Here is an 18579-nt window from a genome sequence, read left to right as displayed (position 1 = left end):
GAGGCGGGGAGGTGATTACATCTACTGAGTCTTGATATAAAACAGTGTAACCCCCCCTCTCCCTCCCATCTTCTTGTAGAAAGAGGCTTGCAATGGCAGGGAGCTAGGGCGAGTATGACCCGTGCCCTTTAGCTCCCCCAGCCTTTGCTCCATAATGGGTTTGTCTGAGCCACTTTCGGAACCCGATTGTTGTTGCCTGGACTTTGACACGTCGCTGGCCATCCTGCCCCGCGGGAGCAATTCCCCCAAGCCGGGATCGCTGCTGCCACTCCCAGGGGAGGGGCGGCAGGAATTCAGCTCCCGGGGGAAGCCCCCGCAGTCCGGCGCGCTCGGCTCCGCCTTGGCTGGGCAAGGCCGGGCTTGTCCTGGGCGCTCGTGCCAGCGGCCCCGCTCCCGCCCAGCGCGAAGGGCCGTGGAGGGGCTGGACGGGCCCCCTCGCTCCCCTCCCCCCGGGGCTCCGGCAGCCCTTTATTGTGGGCCGCGTCCCTCCTGACACGCCGGCTGCGCGCGGACACACCTTCCCGCCTCTGCGCCTCCTCAGAGCGGCCCCCGGCCCATGCCTGCCCCCGACCGCCGCTCCTCAGCCCAGGGGCCGGGGCCGCGCGGCGGCTGGATCGGGCCCCGGGTGCCAGGCGAGGCGCGGCCCCGCGATGCTGCCCTCCGCCCTGGGCTGGGGCGTCGCGGGCTCCTCGGCGCTGCTCGACCTACCGGCGCCGCCTGGCTCCGGCAACCTGGGCAAAAGTTTCCTGATCGAGAACTTGCTGCGGGCGGCCCCGCCGGGCCCCGCCCAGCCCCTCCCCGGGCCGCTCACGCTGTGCCCGGCGGCGGGGGAGCCCGGCCCGGCCCGATGGGCTTGTCCCCGGCCTCACCCCTCCGCCGCGGCCAGCAGCGGGCCGCCAGCGCGGGCTCCGGACAGAGCCACCGGCATTTTCCCTCCTGCAGCCACAGGTGAGCGCGCTCCCCGCGCCCCGCCCGGGGCCGGCCGCTGACAGCCCGGCCAAACCTCCCCGGGGAGCTCGCTGGGCAGCGGGCGGAGTCACTCATCAGCTAGAGACACCCTCGACTCCAGCCGGGTCCAGAGGCTGAAAGCCTGGCTCTGCCGCAGCCCATGGGGCTGGGATGTTCCCGAGGGTGCTTCGCAATTTCATCGCCCCCTCCCCCCTGCACAGAATAAGCTTTGCTTTAATGTTTTAAATTGCTCAGTTAAAGCCCCCGACCCTTGTGCCCGGCTGTGTAATTGCCCAGCCCTTGTCTTCCATTTAGCTGCTAATGCGGACGACTGGTGATTTACTTGTGTGGCAAACACCTCGCTGGAAGCGTTTGCGGAGTGTGGTTGGCCAGGTCCGAAGTACTGGTAAATACAGTTATACAGTTCAGAGAAGTGCAGCTGCATTTTAAAAAGCGTTTTTTGCACCGATTGGAAAATCAATCATCAACTGCAGTAAATTTCCCCCGTTGTTCCCTTAGAAATATGTAAATAAATAGTATTCTTTAGGCAGAGTCCTACTGCCTGAGTAAAAGGAATTCTAGTTTCTGCTCTCAAATTACTTTCTATATGGATTATAGAGAGGGAGTGATAGATATTCGAGTGCAATTTATAAAAAATATGCTTCCCCCAAAAGAGGACTGCCTTATAACCAGAGTGGCTATATCAGTGAGGTTATGTTAAATATTTTTTCTTCTATTAGTATTTTTAGTTTTTTCAAACACCTCTGGGGAAATCAGGATTGATGCTGTGAAAATTGAGAACTATTCATTGGGCTGCTTCTGCTCCCACTGAAATCTCAATGGCAGTTTGGATATTGATTTGATTGCAGCACTGTCTACCAGGATGGATTAAAAACAGAGCCTTGTGTTCAAAGTAAAAGGTTGAATCTGCTGTTTATAGGACAGAATATACAACTATAAAGGGGTTTAAATCTTTTTAAGGAAAATTTCCCTCTGTGCAAGACCAAAGGGTTCTTTAAATCAGTTCTGAATGGCAGGGTTATGAAAGAAAGTCTGTTGTGGTCTTTCTCTTTGTTCAAGAGGGTAGTACAGAATGACCAGTAAACATTAATCTGTCATATTTGACCCATTTCCTCATATAACATCTGATTAAAAAAGGTTACTGTCCTGCATGCCTGTGGATTAATAACCACAGCAAAATGTGTAACAATTTTTGACACTATAATAAGGACTTTAAATCTTCCTTAGTCATTGATCTTTCAGTGCTGCTAACTGATTGCAATCTGAAATGATATCAGAGGGTTAACCATGAACAAACACACATGATAGACCTGAACTCCTTCTGAGTTTAGGAAATACAAGAAAAATCAGATTCTTAGGTACAACAAAGGATGCAAGATTGGGCCTTTTGTAGCAAAAGGAAATTGAATTGAGATGTAGCTACAATTTTCCTGAAGTTCTGACAAAACACTAGAGGCAAAATTCACCACAAAAACTTAATTAGAAGTTTGCAAAATATGTCTAATACTATAGTCAGTTCTACGTTAAAATAAAAGCCACTGCTTTATTAGACTATAGAGATACTGAAAGGTTTGTCACTTAAACTGGTAATGCTACTTGGCAGTAATCTGAACCATGCAAAGTTTTGCTGTACTATTTGGCAATCATAGTTTTTTATTTGTTATGCCCAGGTTTAACTGTACTGCAAGTTTGAAACATATAAAGCTTTTCTAGACAAATTATGCTTCTTTAGTGTGTTACTTTGCATGTACATTTTGTTGTTAGAAATTAAAAAAAAATAGGTTTGAGGAATATATACCTTGTCCAGTTATGGAAGTGTTCAAAGCTGGTTTAGAAATTAATTCATTATAATGAATTAAATGTATATCTATTAATTTAAATTCCCACTAGAACATACCTACTTGTTCTAGACCAATAAAATATTTTCAGAATCTTGGAGTATATTTAAATAAAAAAAAGTATTTAAAATCAAAGTAAACAAACAAAAATATTACTTGGAGTACAACCTTAAACTAGCACTGCAAATGGTGTGTATTAAAATTAAAAACAAAAAACATGGTATATTCTTTTAAAATGCTCTGGAATATTTTTTATTTTATTTTAAATGAAATCCTACAAGTAGCTCCTATTTGTAGTTCCATTGACTTCAATGAGTCTACTCAAAGAAATTAGCAGGACTGGGCCAGGTGGGTGCATGTTTAAATGTTCAAATAATAAAAAAAAAATTAAAACTATTTTAACTTACTTTTCCCCCTTACTCTATACTAACTCAGTTAAAAGCAGTTAAGGAAACGGGAAAGGATGCACATTTCACCTGATTTTGAGTAAATGTTGTCTATATTAAAAAAGGAAATGAATTCCCCAAAGATCATCTCATCACTATTTCTAGTTGTTAGAAACTAGGTTGAAGTTACTGAGTGCCCAGTCTTACAAATAGTTGCATGATTAGTTCTTACTCTTGCCAGCAGGCCATGGGGACATGAGTTCTGGATACTCAAATGAGTAAAGGGTTGCAGGGTGAGACTCTCCAAGTGGCAATGGACCTGATCCAAGTTTCTCTTGAGCTCAAAGTTTCCATTTACTTCAGCAGGAACCTTGGGTTGAAGGATCCGTTCCTTATTACTTGAAACAAGGAATGCTGGGTCCAATCCTTCCTTATTTACTCAGGCAAAATTCCCAGTAATGTTTTTAAAAAGCCGTAAACATTATATGGACAGTTTCTGATCTCAGTTACATCAGTGTAAATGCAGAAGCTGTTGCCTTGTAGGAGGTGCCCTGAACTTTAATAATTGCAAATTAGTTCAGAAACTGGTCTTTACTGCTGGATTTTACACCCCATATTCAAGTAAGGAGTCCTTTCTCATTAAACTAATCCCAATGGAACTACTCACTTGATTATGGGCTATATTTCTGAGTAAAGGTGCCAGAATCAGGCCCTTATGTTATTTTTCTTGTTGATACAACCGTTAGAAGGACAAGAATTTTGTCAGAGTAAGGATGGTAGGAGCAAAATAAAGATGTTTTAACTAGATTTATACTGTGTAGTATTCTTACTGACTGATTTTTATGTGGTATCTAGGGATACTTACTTTGTTCCATTTAAAAAGCTATATGCTTGGGTAATGTCACAATGTTTATTGTAAGATTTTTCTTCACATAGTAAATGTGCATGGAAGCGTTACTATATATCCTAGTAGGATAATTCTCAGAGGTCAAAATTTTCAAAGTGACCACTGATTTTGTGTTTTTGGATATGCAATGCAGGTCACTTAAAAGGGCCTGATTTTCAGAAAGTGCTGGGCACTCACCCTCTGAAAATCAGACCCCTTTAAGTTGTTTCAGGTTCAGCACTCAAAACCAGTATTGATGAAAATCTTGGCCCAAGTCTTAACTAAAATGAATGATCATGACAAAACAAATTGAACTCTTACAGCTTTATGTATGCTTTGAGCTAGTTACTGTCACAGAATTTCTTAGCATTCAGTTATATTTAAAAGGAAAAAAGTATACTTTTCAATGAAGGGAAACTAAAATGTATCATAAATATTGTATTAATCTTGTATTGCTTATGTGTCCAAAACTTCCAGTGAGGTTAATGGGAGTATTAGGGGAGCAAGGAATGCACAATCAGTCTGGAAACTGAAAATCTGAATAAACTGAACTTTTGCTACAGTTCTGAAAATAACTAGTATCCACAACTTCTATAAAAAAAATTAACAAATGGGCTTGATTTATAAAATCTTTTAATACTGTGTAAGAACCCAAATCCTGGTTTCTGTCTGAACCATAAAACTCCCATTGGTGCCTGCAAGGGATGCAGGATGACACCCTTTATCTGTGACATCTGGCCACGGCAACATCTGATTGCATTAGAGCTCGGTCATTGACTGCCTCAGCCATTGTTACTCTCCATCAGCGGTGCTTTATCGTGTGCCTTTTCATTCCTGTTGTGAGTTACAAAGGGTCTACATTTATAGTTCCATATTTTTAGCCCCATGTGTACTTTAATAATAGCACTAAAATGTCCCCAGTGAAAAGCTGATGACGAATACTCATCCACAAAGCATCACGCTATGAGATATGTCACACAGCAAACAATGTTCAAAGAGACATCCCTTCACTGGCTATGAGGCCATTGAAGGGTTAAAATGAATGCTTGCCTTTGCTGTATTGATTATATAGTTGTGCAACTGAGTTATGGAACTTTAAGCTTATTTTAAATTATTTTGGTTTTTAATTATTACTATTATGTGCAAATAGTATATTATATAAAAGTTAAACCGTAAAGGCAAACACAATGGGATCCTCAACTGGTGTAAACTTGTTGTAGCCCCATTAAGTTCAATGGAGTTATGTCAGTTTACACCAGCTGAGGATCTCTTGCACCACAATTAGTAAAGAAAAAATATTTTAACTGTTGAATCTGACTGCTTAAACACCTGGCCATTAATTCTGGAATGACAGGCCTAATTAGTCTTTGGAACTCATTACCACAGGATATAGTTGTGACCTTGTACTTAGTAGGATTTTAAAAAGGACTAAACATTTATATTAATAACAAGAGTATCTTGAGTTATCCCAGTAAATATTAAAACAATAAAGAGGAGTTTTGGAGGCATATAAACCTTCATTTTTCAGGGCATAAGCCAGCCATTAACTACTGGGAGTTATGAGGGAAGGTTCCCTGGAGGTAGATTATCCCATAACCACCTACTGCTGGGTTTCTTACACCTTACTCTGAAACATCAGAGGATAGAATTTGTCCTAATCCGTATACTATAGGCTTGATCCTGATGCTCCACTGCTTTGTGTAGTTGTTTACACCTGTATAAAATGCTACCCTTCTGATCTGATTAAAATTGACATCCACTTTGCACTCACAAGTCTAAATGACTGCACAAAGTGCAAGGCAGTGAAGAATCATGCCACCTCTTAAAACACTGAATTACTGCAGTGTGTGCTACGTGGGGCTATACCATCTAACCACTACAAATTACAGCTGTTGTAGAACCTGGTGGCATGCTTACTAGGCAGTGTTTTACCCAGTGGAGCACTTTATAGCTATGCACTATCTGTTACTATGGGGGTGAAATTTAAGATCTTGGTTCTTCTGATCAGTCCTGCTTTAAATTGGACGGGGCTGGTAAGAGAAGGTGTTCCTTGGCTCTTGGAATTTGCTTCTGCCTCTAGTCCACCAGAACCTGCGTGTAGTTCCCTTTTGACTATACTGCAACACTCATTTGTTTTCCCAAGCATTTTTTGGAGTGAGAGAGTCACTTTAAGGGCTGATGGGATGTAGTTTGTTTTGAGGCTGGGAAGGCTTTTAGGAGGTCTGTTTGGCAGGTTTTCTTATGGCCTAATTTCCAGAAGGGCCAAGTGACCACAGCTCATATTGATTTCAGTGAACATTGCAGTTGCTCGACAGTTGTGAAAATTAGTCACTAGAAAGCTGTGTACTTCTCAAGTAATCCGCACCGTGCAGAATGACAGCAAATCCATTGGAGACAATGCATTTTCACTAGGGTAAATGTAACCAAAATCAGGCCCTGTGCTTTTACATTTTGTAATGTGCCTAGAGTAATGATAAGCACATCTGATATATATTGCAAGGAAATAAATAAATAAAATGCAACAGCAGGCATGCTTGCATTACAAACTTTGCTGGGATACTGAACACATTGGAATTTTACCTACAGTAAAATATACACAGAACATATATAAGTATATAATAAATCAGACACATGCTAACACAAATCTAGCTAAAGTACTTACAGGATTCTGTTAACATAGTATTTGAGTACCTCACAGTTTTTAATGCAGTTATCATCAGAACCCCTTATAAGATAGGGAAGTGCCAGCACCATCGTTTCCTCAGATGGAGAACTGAGGCATAAAGTGACTTGCTCAAGGTCATATAGGAAGCTTGTGGCAAATTTACATTTCACTCCTTCTAGAATCTAGCCACTGGTAAATATGTTTTACTGAAATTAAATGATTTTTCAGTCCATACCACCTTTTATGATTTACACTAATAAAAGCATTATTAATTATTTCTTCCAAACTGGCTGACAATCAGAATGTGTCCTCAAGTGACATGTAACTCTGTAGCTTTCACTGAAATTAAAAGAAGAAAAGAATCAAGTGCTTTTAACTATCAGAACTCTCTAGATTCTCACTAGGTAATGTAGACTCTCTGTTATAAGAGTTAGGGACTCTCACAAACACAGTATTGCAACCATGATTCTCTCCGGACATGCAAAGGATTCTGTGGTGACTAGGTACATGTAACGTTAATGTTCACATTATTCAGGACCTCTTCTTGCTCCCTTTGCAATCTGTGGGCCAGTTCCTAAAGGCAGGTCTTTAGGTACCCAGTATAATGCAGTAGAGTGGGTGCAAAAGTGGCTTTATGCTACCTTTGCTTTCCCCCTATGCTGGGGCTGCCAGGCTAGCCTAATGATGCTGTTTAATTATAGCCCCCAGGGCCCATTGCAGCAGAGATCATCAGAGCATAGAGATAGTCTGGCCATGTCTTCTGCCTTGCAGTCTGAGGAAAGGATTGGTATTGAACCTGGTCCTTTAAGCAGAGTTTAAGCACTGCTGGAGAAGCACAAAGCGGCATTAGCAGGGCCAAGGATCTGGGTCTGTAGGAGAAAAAACAGGTTCTTAGGGGGGAAATGATGGAGTTAGTCATTTAACTAAATTTAGTGAAATCAGTTATTGTAACATGGATTTTATATTGCACAATGAGATGCTTCTGAAACAGGAACCTCAGGGCATATGCTTATGTTTATTAAGAAATAGAAGAATGAAAAGGGATAAAGATTAATCTGATCATGTAAGTTAAGAACATAAGAATGGCCGTACTGGGTCAGACCGAAGGTCCATCTAGCCCAGTATCTGTCTACCGACAGTGGCCAATGCCAGGTGCCCCAGAGGGAAAGAACCCAACAGGCAATGATCAAGTGATCACTCTCTTGCCATCCATCTCCATCCTCTGACAAACAGAGGCCAGGGACACCATTCTTTACCCATCCTGGCTAATAGCCATTTATGGACTTAATGACCATAAATTTATCCAGTTTTCTTTCAAACACTGTTATAGTCCTAGCCTTCACAACCTCCTCAGATAAGGAATTCCACAAGTTGACTGTGCGCTGCATGAAGAAGAACTTCCTTTTATTTGTTTTAAACCTGCTGCCTATTAATTTCATTTGGTGACTCCTAGTTCTTGTATTATGGGAATAAGTAAATAACTTTTTTGTATCCACTTTCTCAACATCACTCATGATTTTATATACCTCTATCATATCCCCCCTTAGTCTCCTCTTTTCCAAGCTGAAGAGTCCTAGCCTCTTTAACCTTTCCTCATATGAGACCCTCTCCAAACCCCTAATCATTTTAGTTGCCCTTTTCTGAACCTTTTCTAGTACTACATATCTTTTTTGAGGTGAGGAGACCACATCTGTACACAGTATTCAAGATGTGGGCATACCATAGATTTATATGAGGGCAATAATATATTCTCATTCTTATTCTCTATCCCCTTTTTAATGATTTCTAACATCCTGTTTGCTTTTTTGACCGCCTCTGCACGCTGTGTGGACATCTTCAGAGAACTATCCGCAATGACTCCAAGATCTTTTTCCTGACTCATTGCAGCTAAATTAGCCCCCATCATATTGTATGTATAGTTGGGGTTATTTTTTCCAATGTGCATTACTTTATATTTATCCACATTAAATTTCATTTGCCATTTTGTTGCCCAATCACTTAGTTTTGTGAGATCTTTTTGAAGTTCTTCACAATCTGCTTTGGTCTTAACTTTCTTGAGTAGTTTAGTATCATCTGCAAACTTTGCAACCTCACTGTTTACCCCTTTCTCCAGATCATTTATGAATAAATTGAATAGGATTGGTCCTAGGACTGACCCTTGGGGCACACCACTAGTTACCCCTCTCCATTCTGAGAATTTACCATTAATTCCTACCCTTTGTTCCCTGTCTTTTAACCAGTTCTCAATCCATGAAAGGACCTACCCTTTTATCCCATGACAGCTTAATTTACGTAAGAGCCTTTGGTGAGGGAACTTGTCAAAGGCTTTCTGGAAATCTAAGTACACTATGTCCACTGGATCCCCCTTGTCCACATGTTTGATGACCCCTTCAAAGAACTCTAATAGATTAGTAAGACACGATTTCCCTTCACAGAAACCATGTTGACTATTGCGCAACAGTTTGTTTTTCTATGTGTCTGACAATTTTATTCTTAACTATTGTTTCGACTAATTTGCCTGGTACCAATGTTAGATTTACCAGTCTGTAATTGCCGGAATCACCTCTAGAGCCCTTTTTAAATATTGGCGTTACATTAGCTAACTTCCAGTCATTGGGTACTGAAGCTGATTTAAAGGACAGGTTACAAACCTTAGTTAATAGTTCCACAACTTCACATTTGAATTCTTTCAGAACTCTTGAGTGAATGCCATCTGGTCCCAGTGACTTGTTAATGTTGAGTTTATCAATTAATTCCATAACCTCTTCTAGTGACACTTCAATCTATGACAGTTCCTCAGATTTGTCACCTTCAAAAGCCAGCTCAGGTTTGGGAATCTCCCTAACATCCTCAGTTGTGAAGACTGAAGCAAAGAATCCATTTAGTTTCTCCGCAATGACTTTATCATCTTTAAGCGCTCCTTTTGTATTTCGATCGTCAAAGGGCCTCACTGGTTGATTAGCAGGCTTCCTGCTTCTGATGTACTTAAAAAACATTTTGTTATTACCTTTGGAGTTTTTGGCTAGCCGTTCTTCAAACTCCTCTTTGGCTTTTCTTATTACACTCTTGCACTTAATTTGGCAGTGTTTATGCTCCTTTCTATTTGCCTCACTAGGATTTGACTTCCACTTTTTAAAGGAAGTCTTTATCTCTCACCGCTTCTTTTACATGGTTGTTCAGCCACGGTGGCTCTGTTTTAGTTCTTTTACTGTGTTTCTTAATTTGGAGTATACGTTGAAGTTGAGCCTCTATTATGGTCTTTAAAAAGCGCCCATGCAGCTTGCAGGGATTTCACTTTGGTCACTGTACCTTTTAACTTTTGTTTAACTAACCCCCTCATTTTTGTATAGTTCCCCCTTTTGAAGTTAAATGCCACAGTGTTGGGCTGTTGAGATGTTCTTCCCACCACAGGGATGTTAAATGTTATTATATTATGGTCACTATTTGCAAGCGGTCCTGCTATAGTTACCTCTTGGACCAGCTCCTGCGCTCCACTCAGGATTAAATCTAGAGTTGCCTCTCCCCTTGTGGGTTCCCGTACCAGCTGCTCCATGAAGCAGTCATTTAAAGTATCGAGAAATTTTATCTCTGCATTTCGTCCTGAAGTGAAATGTTCCCAGTCAATATGGGGATAATTGAAATCCCCCACTATTATTGGGTTCTTAATTTTGGTAGCCTCTCTAATTTCCCTTAGCATTTCACCATCAGTTGCTTAAATTCCTGACTGAAAAATTATGGCTATTTCATGCCATGATTTTTTGTTTGAAAAACTCTCATTGATTTCAGTGGGGGTTCCGTGCATGTATTGCTTGCTGAATGAGGCCCTCAGGAAACTTTCCTTGGAGAACTCAGCTCTGCAAGCTAACGATTGCTTTAACTGTTCTGAGTGGCACTTTTGTGGCTAATAACCCTTGGCAGCCTTAAGGATGAAAACATATTCCAATATATTAGACACTAGGAGGCTTTTGAAACATCAGACACTTACTTATTAGGGTAGGAGAGTGGGTTTTAAATAGGAAAGGGCCTGATCCTGCAGTCCTTACTCCCACAATTCTCCCAGCAACAGGATGCCTATTTCTGTATATTACCAAATTATGCTGGTCTACCTAGGTTGTTATACAACATTTACAGTGTTGCCAGATCTCACCATTTTATCATGAGTCTTGTGATATTTGGTGTTTTTCCTAAAGCCCCAGTTCCCGAAGTCATGAGATTATGCTGAGAATCTCAGTTTTCGTTTTAACAGGTGTAAATACTAGCTCTTGTGGTTGCAACGAAAAGCTTGCAAACATGAACCATAAAGGCTTAAAACAAGGCAAATAAAAATAATCCAATATTTATTATTATTATTAAAATCTCATGATTTTTAAGCCTAATTGGCAAGTTTTGACCAAGAGAGACCCAGGACTAGAATAACAGGTGCATTTCAGTTGCACATGGTGAGACTCCTTTACTTTCAGTTGTAGCCCAAGGCAGGATTTTAAATCAGGTCTGCGGCAGCAAAAGGCAAGTTCTTTAATCAGTTGTACCACATAACCCCAATTTCACTGGGGTTCAGGGAATTCTTTTTAAACAAAGACATTTTATGAAGAATACAAGAAAAATCTGTCAGTCCATTTATGGCTGAATTCTGTTGTTTTGCCTCTTATGATGTCCTTAGTAGTTACAAGAGAAGGATATTTTTTTGCTGTTGTACATGGGTGCCTGTGTGAGCAAGAGAGAGAGTGGGTGAGGAGTGGGCAGGAGGAACATTCCCACTGAGAACTCTAGTGTCACAATAAGACAATAGATAAGCAGCAGGGAGCCCTGGCACAGCCGTACATAGGTAGCATGCGGGAGAAAAACAAGGGCAGGATGGGCCTGGCGACAAAGCCAATGGATCCACCACTATGTAGATCTTCTGTTTAGGCTGTGTAAAAGGAATTGCCAACATTGCATTTCAAAAATAAGAGACTGTTTTCTTAGTACCACCACCTCACCCCTCCTCCTAATATTATTTATTTAATTTAATTTAGTTAGTTTATTTTTTAAATTTGATTATTTATTAAGTAGTACTCACCTACATTCACCAAGGATATTTCTTGCTGCTTTTTACAGCACTCTGCAACTCCTGATCTTGTTACACAGAGATTAAAAAAAAAAAAAAAAAAAGGATGTCCATTGTAATAAGGGCCTATTGGCAATCCTAATTTCAGCCAATAGATAGAAATAGCTTCCGCAGAGCATTGCGACAGCTGCTTTGTGGCTTGAGCTGGAGGTTTCCTTTCCTTCAGACGTCTGGCCACACTCTAGCACAGCTACTCTAATGGACGTGATTGGTCTCTAATGCGCTAAAAGCGGTAGCTTCATGAGTATCAGCAGACAGCGCTGAGACTGTTTGCCTAAACCATGCCACAAAATCTATATGTTCTATTGTTCTGCAGTCTACATGTGGTGTTAAAATTTGCAGAGTACCTAATATTGGCACAGAAGTGGTTCTAGTTCCCATATGTGAAATCCATGCCAGCTATGCCATTGACCAAAGCCTGCCCACATGGCATGCTTCCAGTGCACCCTTCTTGCCATATAGATTGTCCCCAAGATAAAGAATACATAGAGAAATGTGCAAAAAATGTGCATAAGCGCCAAAGGTGATAAGGAGCTTACAAATATGAAAAAAGCTCAGATGTTGTCACCTAACCTTAGGTGTGTCCTTAACATCTGCCTGATTTTTGTGGCTACAAGGGAAAGATCATTTTGCTACTTGCATATTTCAACCCCTTTTGGGTGATGTATCTTTTTTTTTCTTTTACATTGTCTAACTGGCTAATTTTTGAAAGTCCTACTGAAAACTAATAAAATAAAAATGAAAACATAATTATTTCCATTAACTTTCTATGCAGGATTTTAAAATACTTTTTTGGGTGTTTTTTTTTTTAAAAAGAATTGCAAAATACTTTTGAGGAATATTTGCTCACATTTTTAAATAGATCTATTTCTGCCAAACATGCATTGCTTTTATGTTTGCTGTCCGAACATCAAGTTTTATTGACCTCAATATTCATGGAAAGAAAAGCATGTGTGAATATTCACAGAAACCCAAATTTAAATTTGCAACAGTAAATGCATCAGAACAGCTTTACTCCTCAGGGAATTCTGCACCACTGCCCAAAGCAGAATTTTACAGAAAATAATGTGTGCAGAATTTCCTTTTCCCCACAGAAATGGGATGCCACTAGGGGCCAGTGGATGCGGCAGAGCCCAGCTCATACATAGAAGACACTGCCTGGGGGAATGGGATGAAGCTAGAGGGTCCCTGGCAGCTGCAGTTCCCCACACACCCTGAGGGAAGGATACAGCGGCATGCAGGAAACTCCACACAAGTCTGGGACCCAGCATCAAGCTGTTTACCCCTCAGAGGCCAGGGATCCAGAGGGAGACAGAGGGGCTGGTGTCCGGGCAGCAGGGGCATGGCTGAGCTCTGGATGAGGAGGGGGCGGCTGTCTGGGTTGTGGGGGGGCCCTGCGGCTGGGCTCTGAGGGAAGGGAATGCAAGTATCTGGGCAAGGTGGTGTCCCACAGCTGGGCTCTGGAGGGGGTGCGGGTATCTGGACTAGGGAGGCCCTGCAGCTGGGCTCAGGGGTGGGGGGGGCGGGGAGAGGGGGCAGAGAAACATGAACTGGGTTGTCATAAGGGTTTCTTTAACTTTCTACTCCTGGGAGAATTTTTGTGTGTGTCTGTATTGTCACAGACATACTTGCTGACAGGTATTTTGAAATAAATTACTAAAATAATTGAAATTGGTGTGATTATATAGTGTTATTTTGACAAAATTTGCAGAATTTTTCAGTATTTTAAAATATGCGCCAAAATTTTTTTTTGGCACTGAATTTTTATTTTTTTGGTGCAGAATTCCCCCAGGAGTAGAGCTTGCACAATACACTAGCCAAGTGCATGTGATTGTGATTCCCTCTGGTGGCAGATTTCAGCAACTCGGCAATCTGCTACTGTCTCGTGGACAGGAAGTTCACCTTTAGGTCAAGTGGTGAAAGCTTGTACTTTTGGTGCTGAAAAAGTCTTGGGATTGATCACCTCTAATGACCATGGTGTGTGCTGCTCTGGTCCCTTAGACTTGAACATTCATCCAATCTGTGAACAGAAACAACACTGTGTGACTTATTTGGCCAATCACAACTAACCAATTCCCCTGGACTATCCACTATTGGATATTTGCAGAGAAGTGTTCATGATTATTCTATAGAGTTAAACTCTGTGTATTGAAAATGTGTTTTAATTATTTTGAAGAATGAATAAATGTGAGGAAATCACATTTTTTTAGTATCTACTCCATGGGCAGAAAAAGAGGCTAAATTTATCAGATGAATTATTTATTCATGTCTAATATTTTGGAAAGGTATATTTTCAAATACGTTTATCTAGGTCTTTAATCGTGCAGAAAGGAGAGTCTCAATGCTGCAGCTGAAAGAATTAGGACTCCATATAGATCCAACACAGTGAATTGTAGAATTAGGGCCTAGAGTACTTCCTAATGTGTTTCAAAGTGCTAGAGTTCTAAACAAATACCCTACCCCAGAAACCCCTTGAAAACAAGTCACTTTAGAATTTCATAATGATTTAATCTAAACTCATTTCACGTGAATTGTACTTAGAAACTTGACTACGGAAAGGACTGTGTTTTGGGACTTTTGTCTGCATTGTAGACATGAGTTTCTAGTATGGCAGAATTTTCAGTTTTTTAGAACTATTTTGTTTTCAGATTTGGAAAACATTTTAGAATGTCAGTGTCTGAGATAATGTCTAAGCATTACCCTTTGCTGAATGCTAAGGTTCAGTTTACACGTGTAAGTATACTACAGTATATTTAATTGCTTAGTTTTTGTAAAATGCTTTGGGTTTATAAAGCTGAATATAAATAAGCATTATTAATTATATTTTGTATTCACCATCCTGTTACAGTGTAACAAGAATGTATCATCGTTTCAAATACTAAATCCTGGGAGATTTAGGACCAGGTACTGTCACTTTCAAGAAAAGAGCTCATACAATAATTTTTGAGCTCTTTCATATGTAATCAGGGCAGTGGAATTTATTCCTTATTCTGACTTTTGAGTTTCATGATCTGTGTGACAAAACCTGCAACCCTTACACCTATGTATAGTGCTGCTTAGTCCTGCACATTGTCCCATTTAATTCTATGGGAATGCTAAGGGGAGAGAGGAGTAGACACATGAGTAAAGATTTGCAGGATTGGCCCAAGGTTAATGTTTAATTCACAGATGGGTCTGTACATTAGCAGTTTTATGGCTACCATATGCTTAATTCAGGCTATCAAAAAAACCCCAGGTTTCCTAGCTACCAGCCGGCATTGCAGCTGTTTTTGGCCTTATGTAAGGACTAAAAAATGTTTGGTTGAAATTGCTTGACCAACAAATGGATTGATTTACCATTTCGTATATGACAAGGAAATAAAATGTATATAATATTTTTCCCATCCTTATATCCAATATATGTTTTACGTGATAGCTACAGTTACAGTCATGCTGCATAAAATTCAGGACTAAATGAACCTGACCAATATGTATTGCATCATTTTGCGCAGACAGTTTCCATTCTATTATATTGTTTCACACATGGTACTTGAAAAAAGTTTAATAAAATGAAGTGAAAACTATTTACTATATCTGTCATACATAAAAATGTACTTGTTTGAATCAAGATAAACCATCCATGGGACTGTTTAGTCTGCAGAAGAGAAGAATGAGGGGGATTTGATAGCTGCTTTCAACTACCTGAAAGGGGGTTCGAAAGAGGATGGATCTAGACTGTTCTCAGTGGTACCAGATGACAGAACAAGGAGTAATGGTCTCAAGTTGCAGTGCGAGAGGTTTAGGTTGGATATTAGGAAAAACTCTTTCACTAGGAGGCTGGTGAAGCACTGGAATGGGTTACCTAGGGAGGTGGTGGAATCTCCTTCCTTAGAGGTTTTTAAGGTCAGGCTCGACAAAACCCTGGCTGGGATGATTTAGTTGGGGATTGGTCCTTCTTTGAGCAGGGGGGTTGGACTAGATGACCTCCTGAGGTCCCTTCCAACTCTGATAGTCTATGATTCTATGTTTTTATGGACCCGTGGTCCCCCAGGGAGTGTTATACATCTACATAATGGACCTGAGCCTGAGCTGATGTCAGTCTGTGTAGTTCCCACACAATGATTTCAATGGAACTACACTGATGTACACCTCCTGAAAATCTGGCCCAGTGTCTCTAAGAATTTGCATGTAGATTTCTCATAGTTGAAAGATTTAAAGATGTTTAATGACCATTGGCTATACATCTAAGGAATCTCAGGGCCATTGTTTATCCCACAAGGTCTGGAATAGATTAATCTAAAAAAACAGCCCCAGAAGCCACCTGTTTGAGATCTGTGGAAGGATGTCATCTGCATCTTATTTCTGGGTGCGTCATCACAAATACAACAGAGAGGCAGTTTTTGGGCCTGATCAAAAGACCACTGAAGTCAAAGGAAAGATTCCCACTGACTTTGTTGGACTTGAGAGCAGGCCTTTAGAGATCTTCTCTTTTTGCATGATGGCAGAATCCCAGCAGAATCAGGTGCTGTCCTCAGCTTTCATGCAACTGCATAGATTATTTCAGGTTTTATAAGGCAGGATTGTGTTTTAGTTTCTGATGCTGCTCCCATTGAAGTCAATGGGAATTTTAACATTTACTTCAATAGACATAAAAGGACATAGACATAAAAGGAGCAGGCCTTTTGTGTTTACAAGTCATATATAGAAGCAGAAAGGTTTAGTGAATGGAGAGAACTCTATATGCAGGAGTATGCTACCCACTTCTCTGAAGTGATGATATATTCAGTTGTGATATATCCAGGTGATGGGAGTATAATATTGCAAGGGCATTCTGGACACCATGTTCTCAAGAAGATATTAAGAAATTAGAGGGAATTCAGGACTAAGCAACAAAAAAGATCACGGGACAGGAGGGAATGACTTATAAAGATAAAAACCTTAAATAGATATAGCATGGCCTAGGGTGGGGAGGGCATGATAGCCCACAGATTAGATATTTGCATGATTTAAACACCAAGGAAGTGTGGTGCCTGGGGTACAGTGAGGACTAATAGGCTGTGATTCAGAAATAGATAATTTAGGCTGACTGACAGGGAATACTCTCTAACAGCAAGACATATTTGGCTGTAGAATAGTCTCCCAAAGAAAGCAGTGAAATCCCCTCACTTGGGACTGTGAAAACTATAGTGAACAAAGCATTAGCAAATGTACTGGAAGGAATAGGCCTGCATTTTCAGGGAGATGGACAAGATGATCTAATAGGTCTTCTCCATCTCAGTCTTTTGTAATTCTGAAATTAGTGTCAAATCCTGCCCATCTTACTTGCCCCAGTAGTTCTATTGATGCCCTGTACTCTAAGGTCATTGTGATGCCAACAGGACTATTTGGATGAGTAAGGTAGGCAAGTTTTGACTTTATATTTTTGATGTCCTTTAAACTGCCTACCATAACTGTTTCTGATGGTAAAGAGTTCCATGTCTGATGATCCTGTCTGTTTGTAAATGCCTCCAAAGCACAAAATACACCTCTACCCTGATATAACACTATCCTTGGGAGCCAAAAAAATCTTACCACGTTATATCAAACTTGCTTTGATCTCCCAGAGTGCGCAGCCCCGCCTCCCTGGAGCACTGCTTTACCGCGTTATATCCAAATTCGTGTTATATCGGGGTAGAGGTGTAATTAATATCCTTGTAGCTGTATAATCAAAAGAGAAGAAATTTACGATAAGGGTTGTCATGTGTTAAGATAAATTTAACATAAAGGCCAAGATTTAAATAATGAGTTCTTAAAGTTAGGCTTCTAGACCATATTTGATTACAATGGGAGGTGTGCAGCACATTTGAAAATCAAGCTACTTATGAAGGTGTCTGAGTATGGAATCAAGAGCCTAATTGTGACTGCTCATTTTAAAAATCATGTCAACATTTTTTCAAAAAACATATAAATGAGGCAGATTGATAAGACAAATGCATTCATTTTGACCAGTCTTTACTTCTGATTATTCACTGCTTCTTTATAGTAAAAATAATGTTGTTTGAAGTCTTTTAAAAATAAGTAGTTTATTACAAAATATTTTTTATTCAGATGTGACACTGGAGATTTAGACAGATTACAACACAAAGAGGATTTCCCCCCCCACCCCCCGCTACAATAAGTCAAGCAACTGATGTGGTGGTTACACTGCAGATCAAATTTTGAAAAAATATTATTTTTTCAACTACAGCATATCTGCCTTCAATATGGAGGGGAAAAAAAGGAGAAAACCACATTTTAATAGTTCATTGGTTCTGGCAAAAATATGAATGTAATCAAGAGTATGCTTAGAAAAAATTATCTTTATGGAAATATCCTATAGAATTTACTACAGAATGTGATCTTTTCTGTTGTGCTTTTTTTTTTTTTGGCATTCTGTAGAAATTAACACAGAATTCTATAGACTGGTTAAAAAACCCCTACAGAGATGTTAAATTCTCTGAGCCCAGTTCTGCAGCTCTTAGTTGTATTTAATAGAATCGTCCTCTGCAATTTCTTACAAATAAAAGGGACTATTTGTGTTGTGAGATGCTATTTAACAGAAGAATGGCAGAATCAGGCTGTGTCATTTTAGAATAATTTCTGTAGAACTTAGTTGATTTATCTTTATTACATTTTACAGGCATTTTCATAAAAAGCTTGTTTATTGATTTCCTTACTCCATCTGAGTAAAAACTGACCTGTAAATAAGATACTTCTTGCCAGGTAGTGCC

General features: G+C 40.3%; 1 protein-coding gene across 1 annotated transcript in view; it reads left to right on the top strand.

The window, feature by feature from the left end:
- The first annotated feature begins 650 nt into the window (after positions 1 to 650).
- The window catches only part of DBX2 (developing brain homeobox 2), a 28957-nt gene continuing 11028 nt past the window's right edge, over positions 651 to 18579 (top strand). Inside the window, exon 1 of the mRNA XM_050936351.1 lies at positions 651 to 948. Coding sequence (XP_050792308.1) covers positions 651 to 948 — 298 coding nt within the window. The remainder of the gene's footprint in view (positions 949 to 18579) is intronic.

The sequence above is a fragment of the Gopherus flavomarginatus genome, chromosome 1, assembly GCF_025201925.1.
Source record: "Gopherus flavomarginatus isolate rGopFla2 chromosome 1, rGopFla2.mat.asm, whole genome shotgun sequence".
Classification (NCBI taxonomy): domain Eukaryota; kingdom Metazoa; phylum Chordata; order Testudines; family Testudinidae; genus Gopherus; species Gopherus flavomarginatus.
Note: the sequence above shows the minus strand (reverse complement) of the source record. Positions and strands in the feature narration are given on the sequence as shown.